The 20,522-nt window shown below is 42.9% G+C and overlaps 2 protein-coding genes and 1 pseudogene across 2 annotated transcripts; all 3 read right to left on the reverse strand.

The window, feature by feature from the left end:
* Positions 1-90: 90 nt before the first annotated feature.
* On the reverse strand, positions 91-8,814 carry LOC103714506 (annotated as a pseudogene).
* Positions 8,815-11,971: 3,157 nt separating this feature from the next.
* LOC120112574 lies at positions 11,972-13,318 on the reverse strand. Its single transcript, XM_039132156.1, has one exon. The coding sequence runs from the start codon at positions 13,316-13,318 to the stop codon at positions 11,972-11,974; it is 1,347 nt and encodes a 448-aa protein (XP_038988084.1).
* A 4,780-nt stretch (positions 13,319-18,098) lies between these two features.
* Positions 18,099-20,520, reverse strand: LOC103724248 (agamous-like MADS-box protein AGL61). Its single transcript, XM_008815445.4, has one exon. It carries the CDS (start codon positions 19,069-19,071, stop codon positions 18,253-18,255), a length of 819 nt encoding a protein of 272 aa, XP_008813667.2. The 5' UTR covers positions 19,072-20,520; the 3' UTR covers positions 18,099-18,252.
* Positions 20,521-20,522: the final 2 nt, after the last annotated feature.

A 20,522-nucleotide genomic window follows, 5' to 3' on the forward strand; every position in this document is an offset into this window, starting at 1 on the left:
GATCGCAGATGTCCTGACCAAATGGACCCAAAAAAAAAAGAGGAAAGGGCAGGAAAAAGAAGAAGTCTGAGCACCAGTACGACACTTGCAGAACACTGATAAATTGGGGGTTAAATCACCGAACAAGATGAAACCACATCTATAAGCATGTTCGTAATCAGACCCATGCTTAAAATAACCCTTCTTACATCATGAATCAACTTTATTCCACAGGATAGGAGAAAGAAAAGGGACATTAACAAAAGCAAATATGCAATCCAACTTTCTCTCTCTCTCTTTTTTTTTTTTTTCTGTTGCCACACTTTTGCAACCTCTTCCTCTCCTTTCTGGTACCAACTTCTAAATAAAGGTTGGCAAACCAGGTAACACTTAAGAAGCTGGGGAGACATCTTTACCTAAGAATAAGTGCAGGCACTCAATTCTACTATCTTCCCCATCTACACCTAACTCAACACACCGCAAACTAACACATTTCATGTGTGCACACACGTACTTTACAACTATTTCTGTTCTTCATGCTCCTTTCAGGTATCCAATTAAAGAGCCTCCTTCAATTACACTTCACCTCACAAGCTCAAGATAATGGTTGAGCAGTGGGCGAACATATAGCTTCTACAGCCACACTTTTCATCACTTCGGGGCATGGATCCCCACCGAAATTGTTTGTGGATATTGTGACTGCACACCTCTGCAGACCGATGCACTTCTGTTCAAATAGATTAGGCATTCACAATCAGTTTCATAGACCAAATGTTATCAAATATTAATTTCTACGTTTAATACCTCCCTGTAAGTCCACACTATGCAAGACAGCATAAGTTATATGTATAGGCAACACAAGACTTAAAACAGTACTTTTTGTGCATTGATAGAGAGAAGTAGGTTTTGGTTTCTCAACAATTTCCCAAATCCACCCAAGAAATCATATGGTTTTTCAATGGAAGGCTCTTGCTCAATAACATCCCATGTGTAGCAACCAGCCACACTAACAGTTGTTGACATTGGGTCTTCAGGAATCTCACATAAATTAGGTATCATATTCAATGTTATTTGACTTATAAATGGCCTTGTCCTGTATTTTTTATCTATTTGCAGGAATAAACTCTCAGAGCAGTTTGAGAACTCTAAGACCAGAACACATACATAAACAACTAAGAAGATGGGCAGATACCAATAGATATGCATATGGCAGAAGATAGAAAGACGAAAGGGTAGTTTTGAGAACCTTTTCCAAGGTGCTGTGTGAATTTGGCGAGTGGCATGTTCCCTGCTGGAAATTTCCACAAGTTCCCAAGGGCGTGCCGAAGCTGGCAAACTTGATAGCTGAGATCGACTGTCCTGGTGCACATCGCAGGTGAATTTTTGGCTTATGGTACTCCTCAGGCTGGCCATAGCTCTGAATGTGCCTATTCTTTATTGTGGGATGCCACTCAGAAACGTCAGCACAAACACTGGACATAGACTTCTTCGCAAGAGAAATCTTTGTTGCATCACCTCCAAGTTCTTCGAATACTACTAATAGATTTTCAGTTGGCTGTAACCAGGACCTTGGCACATGATACCTGAGAATCCAATAATTAGTTTCAATCTGTTTAATCAAATGTAAAAGAAACAATAATTATTTGACTAGAATCTAAAGCCAGTTCAGTATCCCATGGAAATTCCATTAAGTAATATAATCTTCCTATGAAATCGCTTTGATGTATGGTGATCTAATAGAGCTTGATTATAATACAGCACCAGAACTACCATTTTTTTGATACAGACCAGTACTACCATTTGACAGTTGGATGATCAACCAAATTGGTGTCTTCAATAATGAAGCTTCCTTGTGACCCCACACTAGGTCACCTTATTTAGTTTAATTTAGTTGGCATCATCGATGCAGATAGAATCAACTGCAGTAATTCACAAAGATGCCATGAAATTCTCGTGAGCAGCTGACTTATCAACTGACTATCAACATGCAAATGACCTCATGATATTATCATCTTAGCATCACCAAAGAAGTGATATTTTTACATCCTACTTGAGTGCAAGAGAATTTAACAGTCCAACTGCTTCAACATGTATTGGCTCATTAGTAGTTATGAAAGGTCAGCTTTGTTTCTGAAGGATGATTAGAAATATAATGTGAAAAATATGTAAGACAGAAAATTGTTGACCTGTTCAAGTTTCTTACCAGCGTTGGGTTGGTTGACTACAACCAGTTTGACACTTTGGGGTCCGATATGTCCCTGCATAGTTGCATCCATTGCAATCCCCATTTGGCGCCCATAAGGTCCAGTATCTTCCAATGCTTTGTCCATTTAGCCATGCTTGACCCTTCCCCATACTGCCCATATCCAATGCCAGTGGGTCATCTCCAGCAGGAGCATCAAAGTAAGCCTGATAATGAAAGGCAAAATGTATGAACCAAGATGCTAGAACAACATAAACTTAATTATAAAACATGGCTAGGTTTCATTTCTTACCCTATACCATGTTAATGGCTGCTGCTTTTGAGATACTAGGGACTCCTTTATCCATTCAACTGAAGAAGTGCCCTCTAGAGTGTTTAGATTCATAGCTTCTCCTTTTAGGCCAACCTGCATATATAATCATGTAAACGACAATGTTTTACCAAATTACATCCATATAAATCGTTCTACTTAAAATGCACAGATCATGAGAAAAAGATTGACCTGGTATGACCATTTCTGCTAGGTTAAATCTCTTTTCCCTTCATCAACTCCATGCAGCACCACCGGACCTAGGACTCCAGTATTCCACAACTCATAATGCACCTTAACGTTCTTCACCCACAATGGACAACAAAGAGGTTTAAGTGTTCAGGTTGAGTCAAAAAGATAAAGACAACCAACGTCAGTAAATAATCAGAACAAGAAATGGAGAATGCAAGACAGTAACTAACCGGCAGTCCCACAGAAACACTTAGCAGTGCAATTCTGTTAGATCCAGCACGAAGATTGATACTGCCGGTATACGTGAATCTCCTATTTTCTCTGCTTCCATATGCAGAACCTACATAGCACGGTCACATTTTATTTTCTTGCTTGTTGGTGCTAAAAGAATTACTTCTGATAACATACCTGAGAGTCGACCATTAACAAAGACATGCAGGGCATGACCAGCCGACTGTACAGTGAGAACAGGAAGTTGACCCCCTCGTAGAAATCCTTCAGCAGGACTCGCATCAACACTGCAAAACACAAAAATAAGAGTTTTCTCATGGTAAAAGCTATTATATGTACACAAACATATTAGTGTTCATCTCCGAACATGTGATTTAACTAGAATTATATGCTAGTTTATGATTTACATAGCCAAAACCCATGCAAGCTGGTACTTCGGTATAGTTCAGTACACTGAGGGTTGCTCCAATAAGCATTCAATGGCATAATATCACTATAATGACCCAATATTTGTGATTCTATACTAACAACAGTGAAGTACTATAATGAATAATAATCTGGCAATAAGGAACAATAATTAGAGAGCAAAAGTGAGATATTCTAGATCTGCTTGGCATCTCTGATATGCAGATAAAAAAGGTTGATCCAATCTCACCTGGTAATGTACCATAGGTAATCACTGGCATCCCTGGTAACATTTATCTGCTCTAAAAGGCCAGCTGCGGTGGTCGGTGTGTTATCTTCCAATGAAGCAACATCCTCATCATATGTTTCCCACATAAGAGACTGGCTGTTAGCAGGCAACATTTGCATTTGAGATGTTTGAACGCCAACCTGTGATGAAAATAGAAAGAGCTTTTATCTTGGGCAGCACCAACTTAGCTTTGTCTTTGAGCTTTGAGTATACTTGCAACATGCAACTTTTAATAATTTAATCATAAACTCAAATATAGGGTATGGAAGTATCCAGCAAAGCAGAAATGGCTGTTCCTGCATATCATGGTTATTTAATGACATGAAACAACATTGACAAACACAGATAAGAAAAATTGAAACAGATTTATGTTTCACTTACTTTTGCAGTATTAAATAATATATTTCTGCAGTCAGGAAGGATGCTAATTGACCAAGGAGGCAGGTTGTAGTGCATGTTATTGAACATTACTCTTGCAAAAGAATTAGGGTTGTAGTTTGCAAGGAAAGCTGCACAACCTCCTGATTCAGAACTGAAGACATGAGCCTAAAATGCCAAAACATAGTTAGTTAAACTAAAGTAAGAATTCATCTTGATATTCAAGAAAAAAAAGATTGTGCGACAAATATACATTCGACTGCTTAGAGAAAGGAAATGTAACATACCTCTTCATAACTACCAAGAGAAGTAACAGTTGGATCAGCAGAAACTAAAGCTGGTTCGCATAACTTAATAGCCTTGTGGAGCTCTTTCAGATGTCCATATTTTGGTTCCCTGATAAGTCCTGCCAATTTGCCACAAGGGATAATATTACCAGAAGTCCAAATTGTGGGGTGAAAAAAGTGACATGCATAATGGATCTCAACCAAAAATAAGAATTAAATTTTGCCATATTTATTTTACTATAGCAAGGAAAAAAGTATAAGGTACAGAAGTGGAGATTGGGAAATGTAAACTAGGTGTTTTGGCTAAATTCCTGTAGAACAGCTCATCACCTTCAAACTGCAGAGTAGAATCTCAGAGAACTAGATCAAATCATGTTACAGATACAGAAAGCATGTTAATAAATCTCCTCAGAGTTATTAACAAAACTAGAAGGTATAAAAGAAACCCAGTATAGGACGAAAGGGGACTGCTATAACAATAAAAATAACACATTATCAGATTTCTAATCAGACCAGGTCAAAGCATAGCATTTCTATAAAGTGACAATCTGACATATGTCACATGCCATCTCTGTCAGGGACTCAGCAGTGATAAGTTAACCTCGATACATTCAACAATAGCAAATCATTTCACCTGAAGTCCAAGTCAAGTTTTGCAACGACTAAAAGAGTATTACCACCAACATACTGGAATTTTTTTTTAGAGGGAGTAAAATTTGAGGGCAGTAATTACAAATATTACAAATGTTCAAACAGTGAATGCTGATCATGAAGGATCTGGATTATGTTCAGTCCATTAGCATCTTCACTTATGAAGCTGAGTTGACCTTCCACTGGTACAGAGCTGTTAGAAGAAGCAGCAGAACTACAGATTCTGATTATATTTTCTGACAGCAACATAGTTTGCATGCATCACTAACTAGATCCAGAGCCACTAAGTGTCACCAATAAAGCAAACTTAAACATTTAGTCTGAAATTTCTTTTCATCAACATTTAAGAATGATGAGAGCCAGTTTTGACTGATTATTATTGATAAGAGTAAGCATTTAGTCTGAAATTTCTTTTCATCCCCATCTAAGTATGATAAGTGCTAATTTTGACTGATTAACAACCACAGTTAAGATATTTGTCCATTATAGCTAAAAAGCACAGAATTATTTTACAAAAATTTGAACCCATGACCTTTACCATACATTGTGAAATTTTAAAACATGAAGAAAATCTAGAAGGAATTACAGTAGTCATACAAAGGACTGTGGAATATGGTCCTTTCTCTTACCATATTCATCAATAGGAGCATCGTAATCATAGCTGGTTGTAATGAAGGGACCTCCAGCTGTACGGCCAAAATTAGTTCCTCCATGGTACTGTAGGAAAAAAGCATAGCATAGTGCCTTTTTACTGATACATGTTTCCACACAACAAGCACAAAATAGCCACAGAGCAACTGATCTGTTCTAACCATGTAATAATTGATGAAGGAGCCACCCTTTTGTATAAAGCGTGCAACAGCAAATGCCAGATCCTCAACTGGTCGCTGGCGAACAGTGCCCCCAAACTCTGTAAACCTGCAATTGTTATGAAACAAAAAGAGAAGAAACTTGCATTCAGCTTGAAGTAACAAGAATTCATTTCCTTTCAATTTGTCTTTATAGCATCAAAAACCTATTCCAATAAATGTAAATGATGATCTATAAATATATAGTGGAACTTTCATTCCTTAAACCTGTGTCCAAAATCAAGTCTCAATGGCCTGTGACTCAAAGTTGAGCCTGTCATAACTATAATTGTAGAAACAACTTACCAGCCACTCCAAGCTTCAGTCCACATTGTAGGCTTGTAAGGCTTGTTGGGAGTAAAAGCATCACAATAGAAACCATTGCATGCATTGATCTGTTGCCAAAATATAAAGAATAAATAGAAATCACGACAAGAGCCTTGAATATTTCATCTAAGAAAACAAAAACAAGATCTAACACAATGTCAATCAGCAACAATTCTGATTATAAGAAAGCCTGAAAGATATCACATCAGTTCATCACCAATCTTAGACTACCATGCATATGCATTTTCACATAGCATAAACAAAGAAAGAAAGAAAGAAATATTAGATTTACTAGAAAGTTCAGCTTTTTAATTAACATTTCAAACTCCACTGCAAGATTGTTACAGAATCATCTCTCTAGTCTACACTGGTACAGTTATAATCTGAAACAATTACATGAATGACAAAAAAATTTACACCAAAAATATTTCCCAGCCCATGTACATGTAATTACTTAGTTTGGGAGATGTGGCATAGGCATGCATAGTTCTTTATGATGAAAAGAAAAAGAAACAGTGAGTACAGAGCCTCCCATTTCTCTGTATATACACTAAATAGATGTGACTTGTTGAAAATGCAGCACACAATATCATGTGAAAGGAATAGTGAGCACAGGAGCATGAGCAACTAAATGAGAAACACCTCCCTATGACCACAGAGAAGAAGACCATGAAACCACCTTAATTAGTCATCAGAGATAGAGGACCCCAACTTCAGTACAACAAAACTTTCTTTTGAGATAGATATAGGCAAAAAAAATGCAGATAAAGAAGAACAAATCATCCTACCACTGGATCTGGGGCATCATCCTCCTTGCACATCACCCAGGGGACACCTGTTCCCAATCCAACCGCCATTTTAGCCGCCCAGTTCACGTATGCATTACCAGCAGCCCCAAATGCCTTACTTTCCGGTCCATACTCATTCTCAATCTGCACTACATGATACTCTAGATCAGCCAAACACTATCTTTTTTACTAAAAAAAAAAAAATCTTTCTTCCATTGTTTTACAACAGGACTAAAACTCCCAGAATCGATGGCTAAAAATAAATGAAAGTAGTCTTCAGGGGACCTAAAATTCCTTTATAAGAAGAAAGAGAAGAAGAAAAATCATGCCTGTGAGAGTATAATTGGGCCACCCTGCGACGCAAACAGTGATTCACTCTTCATCATCTGCACAATCTTTTGGGTGAATCCTTGCATCGCCATCTGCGACACCAAACACGCATAAATATACCAATGCAGAATCAATTTAGAAAACAAAGAAGGCCTAAATTAAATAAATTCTATTCTCATTCTTTTCACCGGCGCAAGAAAATGAGGAAAGAATGGAAATGCAGAGGCAAAAAAAAAGAGAAAGAAATGGACCTTGAAAGGCTCGTTGTCTGTTCTGAAGCTGATGCCTGGGGCATACTTCAACCAGACTGGAAATCCTCTGCACATCAAAAAGAGCAAAAAAGAAAAAAAAAACAAAGAAAGAAAGAAAGGAGCTCATCATCTTGTCCTCAAAGATCTAACAAGAAATAGGTGTGTAAGCAGAGATGTACCCAAAATTCCACTCGCCACAAATGTAAGGCCCAATGCGGAGGTGGACGTAGAGCCCCACCTTATGCACCGTCTTTATAAACCTCACCAAATCATACCTCCCCTCGAAATTATACTGCAATCCCAAACAAATGCACTCCCATTAAAGATCCCACCATAACAAAAAATCCAGAATACAGCACACTAAGTCTTATTAAAAAAATAATAAAATAAGGAAGAAGAGCCACAATAGCAGCAGAAAGAATACATTTCCAGGAGAAGGCGCATGACCGTTCCAGAACACATATGTCTGTATCACATCCAGCCCACCATCCTTGGCCTTTTGCAGCAGTCCTTCCCACATCTATCCCAAAATTTGACAAAAAATAAAAAAAAAAGAACATAAATTATAAAATGAAATGCCTGTTATATATAATGCTAGGAAAAAATAGAAGACAAAAAAAAAGAGAGAGTAAAATAAGGAAAGCAAAGAGATGGTGGTACATCTGGTGTGCTCCGGGGGTAGTGAATGGAGCCAGAGATGAGAATCCTCCTCTGGCCGTTGATTATGATGGCCTTGCGGTCATAGCTGACTCCGCATTGCGCGGGAGGAAGGATAAGGAGCAAACACAGCAGCAGGGAGATGGGTTTCTGAGCTCCCATTGCCTGGTGGCAACCGCACTTCGCCTCGATCTCCCACCCCTTGCCCTCTCCCCTCTCCCCTCTCTTTTCTTCCTAGAGAGGGAAAGTTTTAGTACTGGAGGGAAAGCCGAGCAGTGCGCACCGCCGTATCGCGTCCGTGTGGGTGTGGGTGTGGGTGTGGGTGTGTCTCTGGAGAGAGAGAGAGAGAGAGAGAGAGCATTCTGGTCCGCCAACAGTCCCACTGCTGTCGCTTTTGGATGGAGTGCGTTCGTTACATACATTGTGGGCAGATGCAGAAAAAGTGCAGCCGATCATGCCATGCTTTTCTTGCGCTCCTGGTCCCCGTTTGCATTCCCAGTTTAGGGTTAGGGTTAGGGCTTGGATCAGGGTTACAATTGTTTTGCTTGGTAGGAAATTGCACCACTTCTCTTCTCCAGGCAAAACAAAGTAGCTAGGATGGTTGCATCAGCTGTTGTCGTGGCAACTGAGATGGTTTATTCCCGGTGATAGGACATTCTAATAACAAACAATCATTCCTGGTTTATTCTTGTTTGGGCTCTTCTTTATAACTAATCCGGACAAACTGGTGGGAAGAGAAAAAAAAGCGCCACGCCAATCATTTATCCCGATTTCTATACACCTTATAAATTTCATTCATCAAGTACTTGATGTATCGGCGTAGAAACGAATAATTATGGTTGGCGGCGCGCGGTCATGTGGTGCACATAGTATTAAAAGAAGAAATATCACCATGATGAGCGCAGCATAATTGTGCCACTATGTTTCCGAATCAGAAAATGTTATCACAAAAGCCTTAGGGAGCCCTGTGCCCATGACCCAGTGCAAGTCTCGGACGCTCCCGTTACCCGTGATGCAAGTTGTCCCATGCTCGGGCGCTTTTTTTTTTTTGGGTTAAAAACGGCAATTCATATAGCTCTAACTTGAGTACATCCTGCCAAATCAAAAAAAAGCAAAAGATACAGATCGGGCGGGAGCTCTGCTGTGGATAACCAGCATAACTCCCTGGAATGCCGTGCAGCATAGGAGGCGACCCAGTCTGCTGCCCTGTTCGCCTCCCGGAAAACATGTACTGCTTCAAACTCCTCCATCTCCATAGCCAGCCTGCGGGTCTCCCGAATAAGTGGGTGACCATCTCCATACCTATCCGCCCCCCGGATCCAATCTATCACAATAGAAGAGTCCCCCTCAAGATACACCCGCCCGGCCCTGAGCACCTGCCTCACATAGGATATGCCGACCCATGCTGCCCATAGTTCTGCTCCCGCAACCGTGAGACCTGTCGTGCCCCGGCCACCCGCTGCAATCAACCTCCCAAGGTGGTCTCTGATAACAAAACCAACCCCTCCTGACCTCCCATTCCTCGCCACACTGCCATCAAAATTCACTTTGAGATAACCAAGGGGTGGGGGTACCCAAGAAACAACAGCAAACCTCGGCGCTGAAACAGCACTACGGATACCCCAGATGTCCCTAGTCGTCCCAAGTGAAGACGAGGCCGTGCAAGAAAGGACCTCCTCAGCCTGAAGCACAGCTCTCTCCACCACCATCATCGCCGAGAGCCTCCTGCCCTCAAACAGTCGTGCATTCCGGTCCAACCAAATATGGTAAGCCAGATATGCTCTAAGTATCCCAGCCTCCGCGAACATAGGGCTCCGCACCGAGGCTCGCAGCAAGTGCAACAAATCCTGTGTCGTCTCTACCGAGTGGTGAATAGGAACGGGAGACCGCCTCCAAATCTCCCTAGCAGAACATGTCGAATAGTCTCCTCTGTATCCGGACACACCTCGCACCCCTGAGGGACCCGAACACCCCGCCTGACTAGCATACTCCTAGTGGGGAGGCATCCCCAAGCCACCTTCCATATAAACAGTGCCACCCTCGGGTGAATCCTCATCCGCCAGATCCATCCTCCCTCAATCTGTCTCGCTAGCTCCCCACTAAACAGAGCCTGTAGGTCCCTGGCTCGCACCTGTGATCGGCCCGATGGCGCCCAGACCAACCTGTCAGTCTCCCCCTGAAATGGCACCGGGAGGCCCAAAATCGTCTCAGCCAACTGTACCCCAAACGCCTCTCGAATCAACCCCTCCCTCCACCTACCCTCCTCTGGATCCAACAGATCGCTGACCCTCCGGCCTGCTAAGCGCACCGAGTCCACCATGGTCAGCATACGGCTGATCGGCACTGCAGTCACCCAACAGTCCTCCAAGATATCAATGGAGCGTCCGTCACCAATAGCCCATCTGATCTCAGATAGGACCACCCCTGCTCTGGCACACATCTCCCTCCACACCGGAGAGTGGTAGCGGGCCGCTCTCACTCCGGGCACCAGAGCGCCATACTTGGCCCTCATCAGTGAGGACCACATACTGTCGGGCTCCATAACATATCTAGCAGCATGGCGGGCCGCTAGAGCCTCCCTCCGCACCAACAGAGACTGCACCCCCAGGCCACCACATCTGGTAGGCTGGCACACCACCTCCCATGCCAACAGATGAATACCACCTCTACCGCCTTGCCTTCCCCAAATAAAGTTCCTAACTAGCTGCTCAATATTCCTCAGGATCGACACTGGAATAATAGAGTGGGAAAGTAAATAAACAGGGATCGAGGAGAGAACTGACCGAACCAGAGTAATCCTCCCCATCATAGATAGAGAACGCATCTGCCAACCCTCCATCCTCTGCCTGATGCTAGCCTCCAAATAGGAACAATCACTCCCACGTAAGCGCCGGCCAGAAAGCGGAACCCCCAAGTATCTCATCGTGCCATCCTGCTCACCTATCCCCAAGATCTCCCTAATAGAATGTCTCGCCTCCTGTCTGGTCGACGGGCTAAAGCACACTGCAGATTTCGAAAAATTAACCCGTTGACCAGACATAGCACAGTAGTCCTGAAGGACTCTAGTAAGAACCAAAGCATCCCGGCGAGTCGCTCGGGCTAGCAGCAAACAATCATCCGCAAAGAGCAAATGCGAGATCGATGGGGCATCCAACGCTGGCCTGTAAATCTCCAGCTCCTGGGCGAGCACAGTCTGATGCAGAGCTCTGGATAGTGCATCCGCACAGACAATAAACAGATAAGGGGATAGGGGACACCCCTGTCGTAGCCCTCCCGTAGACACAAAATAGCTAGAAGGCACACATTCACCAGGATGGCAAAAGAAGGAGCCCTGACACAGCCCATGATCCACTGAATCCATGCCCCAGGAAAACCAAACCCCAGCAGAGACTGATATACAAACTCCCATCGCATCCTATCATAGGCCCGCTCCATATCTAGCTTGACTCCCATCAAGCTTCTCCTCATCGGAGCCCTCTCCAAATCAAACATGAACTCTTGGGCTATCATCACATTGTCGGATATACTTCGACCACCTATGAAAGCACCCTACTTCGGACTAATCAATCTCGGCAGAACATCCCGCAACCTGACGGCTAGATCTTCGCCGTAGCCTTGTACAGAGTGGTACACAGGCTAATCGGTCGAAAGTGACCCAGCTCAGAGGCATCCAGCCGTTTCGGTATCAGGGTAATGAAAGTCCGCTGCCAATCCGAGGACATCACTGCCATAGTAAAAAACTGCTGTATGGCCACCGTCACATCCTGTCCCACTATCCTCCAGTACCTCCGAAAGAAAAATGGTGGAAAGCCATCCGGTCCTGGCGCCTTGTCCCCCTCAAGAGACTAGACCGCCTCCCGAATCTCCTCCACCGAGACCGGCCTGATCAACACAGCAGCCTCCTCCACCAACACCCTCACTCCCGGCACCGGCAGCTCCACTCGGCCCCCCTCTCCACTCTGCTCCGTCCACCTCGCTCTGAAGAAACACTCCACAATCCTCCGGATCACAACCGGGTCATCTGATAACTGGCCATCCTCACCCTTGATAGCTCTGATCCTGTTCTGGTTCCTCCTGATCACCGTCGACTGGTGAAAGAACTTGGTATTTCGGTCCCCCTCCAAAATCCACTGTACCCTGGACTTCTGTCTCCATAGTGTTTCCTGCCGTCTGAGAAGGGAATCATGCAATGCCAAGTGAGATCTAAGCTCCCCCATCTGCTCCTCCGATAATCCTCCCCTCTGTGCCTCCTGAACCTGTAATCTAGAGATGGCCTCCTCTTCTTCCTCTGTCCTCCTGAAAATGTTCCCCACTTCCTCCCGATTCCACCTTCTCAACCTCCGCCTAGTCAACTCCAACCTTCGGGATACCCGATACATAGCATCACCCCTAACCGGGGAGCACCATGCCTCCCTCACCATCTCCGAAGAACGTGGATAGCTCAGCCAGAATTTCTCGAATCTGAAAGGGGAGCGAACAGGGGTGTGTATCTCAGTACTCACCAGCAATGGATGATGATCCGAGGCAATCCTCGGCAAGTGTCTGACACGATGATTCGGAAAGCACTGAACCCACCCAGCTGTAGCACAGACTCTGTCCAATCTCTCCCAGACTCGGGCCCGCCCCTGCTGATTATTGCACCATGTATACCTAGACCCTGAGAAGCCCAAATCAATCAATCCATTGGCAGTGAGAAAATTCTGAAACTCCTTGATCTTCCTATTGAGAGTGAAAGGGTTCCCCCCCATCTTTTTCGAAGCATCCACAATACAATTGAAATCTCCTGCCACCAACATAGGGTGACCATGACTTATCAGCTGCATAGCCTCCTCCCATAGTGTCCTCCTGACCCTATAATCAGTGCTAGCATAAACTGCTGAGAGAACCCAAGGACACCTATTGCCCTCCGAAATCACCAAGATCACCTCTTGAGAGCAAACATTAAAACACTCCAATGTACATCGACCCAAACCCCATGTGACAATTATACCTCCCGACAATCCTCGAGAATCCACAGCATAGAACCCCCACGATCTCGGAATCACCCTTCTCACCTTCTGCAAGCTACTACCACAAAGCCGAGTCTCAAATAACACACAAATATCCGGGTTGTGCTGTTGCACCAACCTACCAAAAGCCGGAGCAAAGGAGGGTTTCCCCGCCTCCCGGCAGTTCCACAATAAGATCTTCATAAATCACCCAATGATCCCGCACAACTCTCAACTCCGGAGTTGTGGCTACCCCCTGCATCCTCATCCATACACCCTGCGCCTCCTAGTGAGTCACTTCGCACCCCCTTTGCCGAAGCCATTAGTTGAGCCAAAATTTGAAGATGCTGACTGTTGCTCTGTGCCATATGGCACAAACTGTCCACCGAGCCCGAGCCATTTGAGCCAGTCTCCCCCCCCCCTCCCTACACATTCAGAAAACTCCTTCCCTCCACCGTTAAGGTCCAACTTCTCTGCTTCAGAAACCACCACTTTCCCTTTCCCCTTTGAAGACTCTGATTCACTACACACCCGTGCCATTTGGCACGGACTGTTCATCTTCAAAGTCGATTGCCCCTCCGAGCCACTCCCAGCGCCACTAACTTCGCCGGTCATCTCCGTCAACACCTCCCCCGGAGCCATCTCCTGCGACGCCATCCGGCCTAGCTCCGTCAGATCCGCCGCCAGTGACAGCGAACGGGACAGTCGGCCACCTGTACTCGCGGCCGGCTCCAGCCGTTGGTCACCGCCCGCCGATTGCTGGTCCACTCGGGCTTTCGTGGCTGTTCTCCTTCGTCTCCGTACTTTAAAAATTTGCAAGAAAAAGCAGCAGCATAAAAAGAAATGGTAATATCGGCACTCCCCAATTCGTTACCCGAAACGGGCTCGCAATGAACAATTTTGGTCTCACATGAAGTCATGAACAGATTTGGTCTGTAAACAAATCATTCTGATTGCATTTATTTAATTTAAATTATCCTATGTAGTTTTGCTCACTTTCATGCTGCAAATTGTGAAATTGATTCATCTGGTGATTGAATGAGCTTGTTATCAAAGTTAAGCATAAAGGAGGCTTGATGTTTGTTTTTTTTTTTTTTTTTTTTTTTGTTGCTAAAAACGGGTACTTCATACAGTACGGGTACGAATACACCCAATAAAATCAAAATACAAGACCTCACGGAGTGCCAATGGCAGCTCCGCCTCCCCTGACCAGAGGGCATACCCCGAGTGGTGGGCCACATGGCTAGCCACCCAATCGGCTGCCCCATTGGCCTCCCTGAATACATGTTTGGCCAAAGTGGCCCCTCCCTCACTCATCATCACAATATCGCGAATCAAGGGATGGTCTGTGCTCTCACCCCCCAATCCCCTCTGAATCCAACGGACAACAGTGGCCGAGTCCCCCTCCAAAATAATCGAGCTGGCCCGCAGTACTACCCGCGCATGTCGAAGGCCTACCCAGGCTGCATGCAACTCTGCTCCAGGCACCGATGTATCAAACAACTGACAGCCACCTGCGGCCACTACCCTGAAGTGCGGGCCTCGTATGACAAAGCCTGCACCGCCTCGCGTGCCGCCATCCAGAACCGACCCATCGAAGTTGACCTTGAGGAAGCTCAAGGGTGGGGGCTCCCAGGTGAAAAACACCAACTGAGAAGCTGCCGAAGCAGGGGGGAACCCCAGGTGTCCCGAGCTGTCAAAGGTCTATCTGTAAGAAAGGCGGGTCTGATCTCCGAGGCCTGTGCTCGAGCGAGCTCTGCCACAAACCTCGGTGACACCCTACGCTCACCGAGAGTGCGGACATTCCTTGCCAGCCAGATCTGAAGTGCTGTGCAAGTAGCTCTAATGCCCTCCTCGCGGGTCCGTAAAAAGGCTAACCACTGTCGTGTCACCCTGAGAAACTGTAACCGCTCCCTCCGGGCCCCCCGCGGGATCCCAGCCCACTGCCATGTCGACCGCGTCCATGTACACTGGAAGAGCACATGGTCCGCTGACTCCTCAGCTCCGCACGTCCCGCACTCAGCTGGGACCTCCCACCCTCGCCTGCTCAGCTCTGCTCTCGTAGGAAGTCGGTTCCAGAACACCTTCCATAGAAAGAGAGCAACCCTCGGGTGAAGTCCGAGGGCATGAGCCAGGGCATAAGCCGGGGCCGGACTGCACTTGGATTTGGAGGTCCAGACTTCACCCGAAGGAGGCTTAATGTTGACTAGGCACCTTTAAGCCAAACCATAAAGGAGACTCGATATTGGCTTGTTTTCTAACCAAACAAGCTCAAAACACGTGTGCTATCAGGCTAGTTCTATAAGAGACGAACCAAAAACTCAAAATATATTAAAAGTTCAACAGGTAAACAAGTCTTGGTATCTTTCATGCCCCCGACATATATTCACTATTTGAGGGAGCGATCAACCACCGCATACAACGACTTTATAAGTATGTAATATATTCCATACCCCTGCAGATGTATTTATTAGAAATAACTAATAATTATACTTACATCCCAAACCATGCAATATTTAAAGCATTCATACATAATCCATAAATAGCACATTATTATATCAACTGATCCAAAGACTAATCTACCAACTACCGGTCAGTCTTGCGTATATATATATATATGTCCCAAAAGACTGTTACCCGCCCTCTCAAATTAGATCTTTAAATCTCAAATATATATATAAAGATTATGAGCTTCACAACTCAGTAAGTAACAAATCCACTTTATAGATTTAAATCATATTTATTTGATAATACAACTTATTCATACCATATAAATATAATATATGTGTACATGCGATTTTATAATAATCAGTTCTTGACAATTTTCATATACTAACATGATACATTTCATCTTTCAGTATTATACATAAAATGAATTAATCATTGAAATCAGAGTAAAATTATTCAAGTCTCAAGATTATACTATACAAGTTTTCAAATACAGATATATCAATTTATACGCATTCTTATACATGAGTACCTGATTTATAATTTTTGCTCTATAGTCAATGACTATGACCATATTTAACCCCTACAACATAGGTCACACTCGTGCTTACCCCCGTGGCTAGGGTTGCTACATTTAGCCCCTACGGTCAAGGTTCTCCATTAGAGTACTGATCACACGCTAAATTTAACTCATGTGACTTAGGTCACGCTATGATTACCCCTATGGCGGGGTCACTATATATATCCCCTCTAGTAGAGTCATGCTATGTTTACCCTCATTGTGGGGTTGCCACGTTTACCCCCTATGGCAAGGCATGTAATCAAGTCTAATTCCATACGTAGTCATGCTCAGAGCCAAACGATACATATATATATACATAATTTAAATCATTTCATTAATCTACCTTTGATCGGTTGGAATACTGAATCAGTAGGAAATATCATCTTAGGTTTTGGACTTCCACACTGGGCTAGCAGAAACTGAAGGATCTCTTCCTATTTGATGCGGAAGAAATGAAAAGAAAAAAGTCCTGCAAAAATAAAATAGTTCAAAGAAACACTGATTTCACTAGCAACCCAAGTGTGCTACCTCCCAAAAGATCTATGCTCAATGCCTCTCTTAGGGTTTATGCTTCTATGTATTATGTCCTGATGGCCAACCCTGACTATTTATAGCCACCACATAAAATCCTAGGCAATGATATGCGTGGGATCTTTAGAGATCTCTATTGTCGGCCGTAGGATCATCATTGAAAAACTATTTTTCAGAATTTCCTTTATATTCTTTTAATTCTAAATTTTGGGCTTCTACAAATTACAAAAATGTCCAACAACACTTTGCAATTGACCCTCGAGAAAAGAGATTATTTTAGTGGAATCTCTTTTGCTTACAATTTTTGTTTATCTATCCTTCCACCACACTATATTCCACGTAAACCAATAGGATCGAAAAAATATCACCGAAAAAATAGCTCTCTGCCGAAACTCCTGATGGACTCGTCCATCAGCTTAGGGTCAACCTTGACCTATTGTCTTCTTGTGCAAGCCAACTTACCCTGCCGCACCCAATCCCTTGTTGCTAAGCGCCTCCCTCCTCTTGCAATCCATATGGGCCCCCCTCTTACAAACCATTGCAACTCTTTTGAATTCAAATCCTATTAAAACTGTAGCTTCAGAAAAAACTATGAAATTGCAGATTGTACAAACAAAAGTATTAGAAGTATGCCCTAGATCCGGATATGTACAAAACTAACTAAAGTAGTATATATCTTTTAACTTCTATCAAAAAGGACGTATCCCTAGCATCTTCTGGTTCTTTAAAAGTCACAGTATTTTCTTTGTCCTTTTATTTGGTCTCTTCAAAACTTACTTGGTACACTCAAGAACATGGCATCCTAAGCAAGAACATGGTAAGCTATTGTTGTACCTGGGTTTGCAGAAGATTAGCACGAATTAATGTTATAGTGGGCATATTATAAATTACTTTTCCTTGTGGGGAATATAGAGTGGCCAATGTGTAACATATTTGGAATTGAAGTTCTTTAATTGTTATGTATGTAGGAGTTCCACACTTGTGCATCATAGTAAATCTCTTCTTGTTTTAACACAAGGTGCAATATCCAGTTATGTAATTGATAAATTGTACTTACATTCTTATCATATTATTGTAATATTATGCTAAAACTTAATCTAACAAAAGTCAAGAAAAATCAAGTTATACAGAATCTCCTATGATTTTCCTTCGCTGATAAAACCCTTGCCTTTCCTTTTTGAAACCTATACCTTTATTTGGTAATGTGGATCCATCCAATCAAATCAATAGTAAAATTAAAAGTGTATATAAACAGAAATAATGTCAAGTAATTTGTTGGATCTTTTTATGCACTTCTAATCAAATCTTCTATTTATACGTTCCTCTTATATTTTTCTCAACTCCTTCCTTGTGCATAAAAAACACACGAGCAAAACGTTTACGACACCAAAACACGATATAACGTTGTTACTTGCAGCCATAAAAAAGAAAAGCAATATGATGTTAGCAAAACGCATCTTAGTAGCGGCTGGGAAGCCTTCGATACCGGGAAACAGAAGAAGGCAATCCAAAGACTCATACTCTCACAACTCTGGAGCAATAAAAGAAAAGAAAACCAAAGAGAACTAAAAATAAAATAAAAAGAAGAAGCATACAATTATTTGTGATTCCATGAACATAGACTTAATGGCTTCTCTGCAAGGAGAAAACCAGCTCTGTCGCGAACTTTATCTCGTAGCTCCATGATAGACTTCTCCAGCTCCAGCAGCCCTTCCAATCTGAGATCATCTATTGGCTTGTTCCACCAGAACTGATCGCCTTCCAGTATTTCCTGTGCCTCTTCTCTAGTTTCCTTCTCTTCCTTTTCCTTTCCCACCTCCTGTTTTAGTGTCTCTTCTCTATTGTTATCCTTTCTCATCACCTCTTCTCTGGCTTCCTTCTCCTCCTCTTCCCTTCCCACGTCCTGCTTTACTGTCTCTTCTCTGTCGTTATCCGTTATCATCATCTCCTCATCATCACCACAATCTGATTCTCCGTCACTAACATCAAAACCGTCATCTGATTCGTCCTGACAGGAATTTCCATCATCACCAATGGCTGCATGGGTATTTTCTGGTTCCTTGTTAGACAATTGGTCGATAAGTGCTTCGTTGCCTAAGAATCGTCTAGATATGGCTTCAACACCGGGGTGAGCAAAAGTGAATAAATTGCCCACTGCGGAAAAGATGACGATGGCGATTGAGCAAGCACGGGAGGCGGCGCAGATGTCAGCAGCCTTCTTGAAGAGCCCCTTCCGCCGTTTGGAGAAGCAGACCTGCCGCTGCTGTGTCTCTGGGATCTTTTCAATGGCGATCTTACGCCGGCCCATGATGGATACCACAATAGTATTGCAGAAGAATAGCAGAAGAAGAGGGCGGAGTAGAAAAGAAGTAGGGGAAAGGAAGGAAGCTTGGGTTTTGCTAGATAGAATAAGCATGGAATATTTATGCTTTTTTGGTCCGCGAAGTCCGAGATAGCGATGGTTGGAGAACGAATTTTATTGAGTTCCTAATTTGGTAGCCTTCTTCTCTTAAGAGGACTTTGAGGCTCGTGAGGAGTCTAAAGACGTCAAGAAACGAAGATTAAGAAAAAGACGGTAATAGAATTAGGAGCCTAGCTGCCAATAGGTGCCCAGAAAAGAAAATAAAGAAGTCTCTATGATGGAAACTATCTCAACGCCATATTGTTCATAAAGCAACTACGTTGGAAACTCCATGCAGGAATCGAAAAACTAACCCATGCTAAACTTCTCTCAGATATTGCAATTCCACTAGAGGTGTATCTCCTAGATATTTAAACCATATTAAACTTCTATTAAAAAAAAATTCTCAGCCTACTCATGTGGTCAACGCTTTGGTTTAGTTTTTCGATTCAATAGAATGCTTAGAGTTTCTGGCGTAGTTGCTGATATATGAAAAATATGGCGTTGAGATGGTTTCCCAATATAGCAAGATCATTAGTGGTTGAATTTTCACTTTTAAATACAAAAATGATCATAAAAACATAGTGCAAATGTCGACTTTATCATAAAATTAGCGAAGAACATTGCAGAGATAATCGACGCACCGGTTCTGTTCTGATGCCCACAACAATCCCTGTGTAATAAAGAAGTCAACTAATTCTAGCAAGTAGCAATTAAATGGATTCTGGAAACATCACAAAAGCATGAATTACTTCTGATTGTTAACCCATCACGGAAGAAAAAAACATGTCTGCATATTATGTTCTTGTTTGCGCGCATGCAGCTTCTCTTTTTTGTGAGGGGAAAGGAGAGCCATCAACCACCATATTTATTGCCAAGAAGGAAAATTTAAAGAAATGAAGAACAAAAGCATACACGCTCATATAACTGGGATAGGGTTAATTAACTCCAAATCAGATGGTTTAAGTTTACAAGAACCTAACAAGCTCTCTAATTTGTGTACCTTCAACAATGGCAAGATCAAAGTTTAAGCAAAAAAAACTAATAATAACAAAAATAAATTAAAGGCTGATTTTAAATACCAATACCAAATCATATGCCCTCAATATAATCCAGAATCGGTACAGTCTGGCCAAATAATAAAAATAAACTTATCGCGTTAAAATCAATGAATAACCATTGACTGATCCCTATGGTACGTCAGTAGGCACCAATATAGGCCGGTACAAATCAATACTACCAGTATGCTAGTATAGATGGGTTCAACATCCTGGCACCTGTATTAGCATTGATTTTGCATCCATCTAGTATGGGATGACAATTCAGTACCATGCCTTTCCCGCAGTTTTTGAATCCATTGCCAAAAATTCTAAATAACCTTATTTTATGCATAGCAAGTAGATGATGCTGGGCTGGTGTTGATGTCTCAGTCAGAAGGGTTAGATTGAACAATTGTGCAAGCAACA

Source organism: Phoenix dactylifera, chromosome 11, assembly GCF_009389715.1.
Source record: "Phoenix dactylifera cultivar Barhee BC4 chromosome 11, palm_55x_up_171113_PBpolish2nd_filt_p, whole genome shotgun sequence".
Lineage (NCBI taxonomy): Eukaryota > Viridiplantae > Streptophyta > Magnoliopsida > Arecales > Arecaceae > Phoenix > Phoenix dactylifera.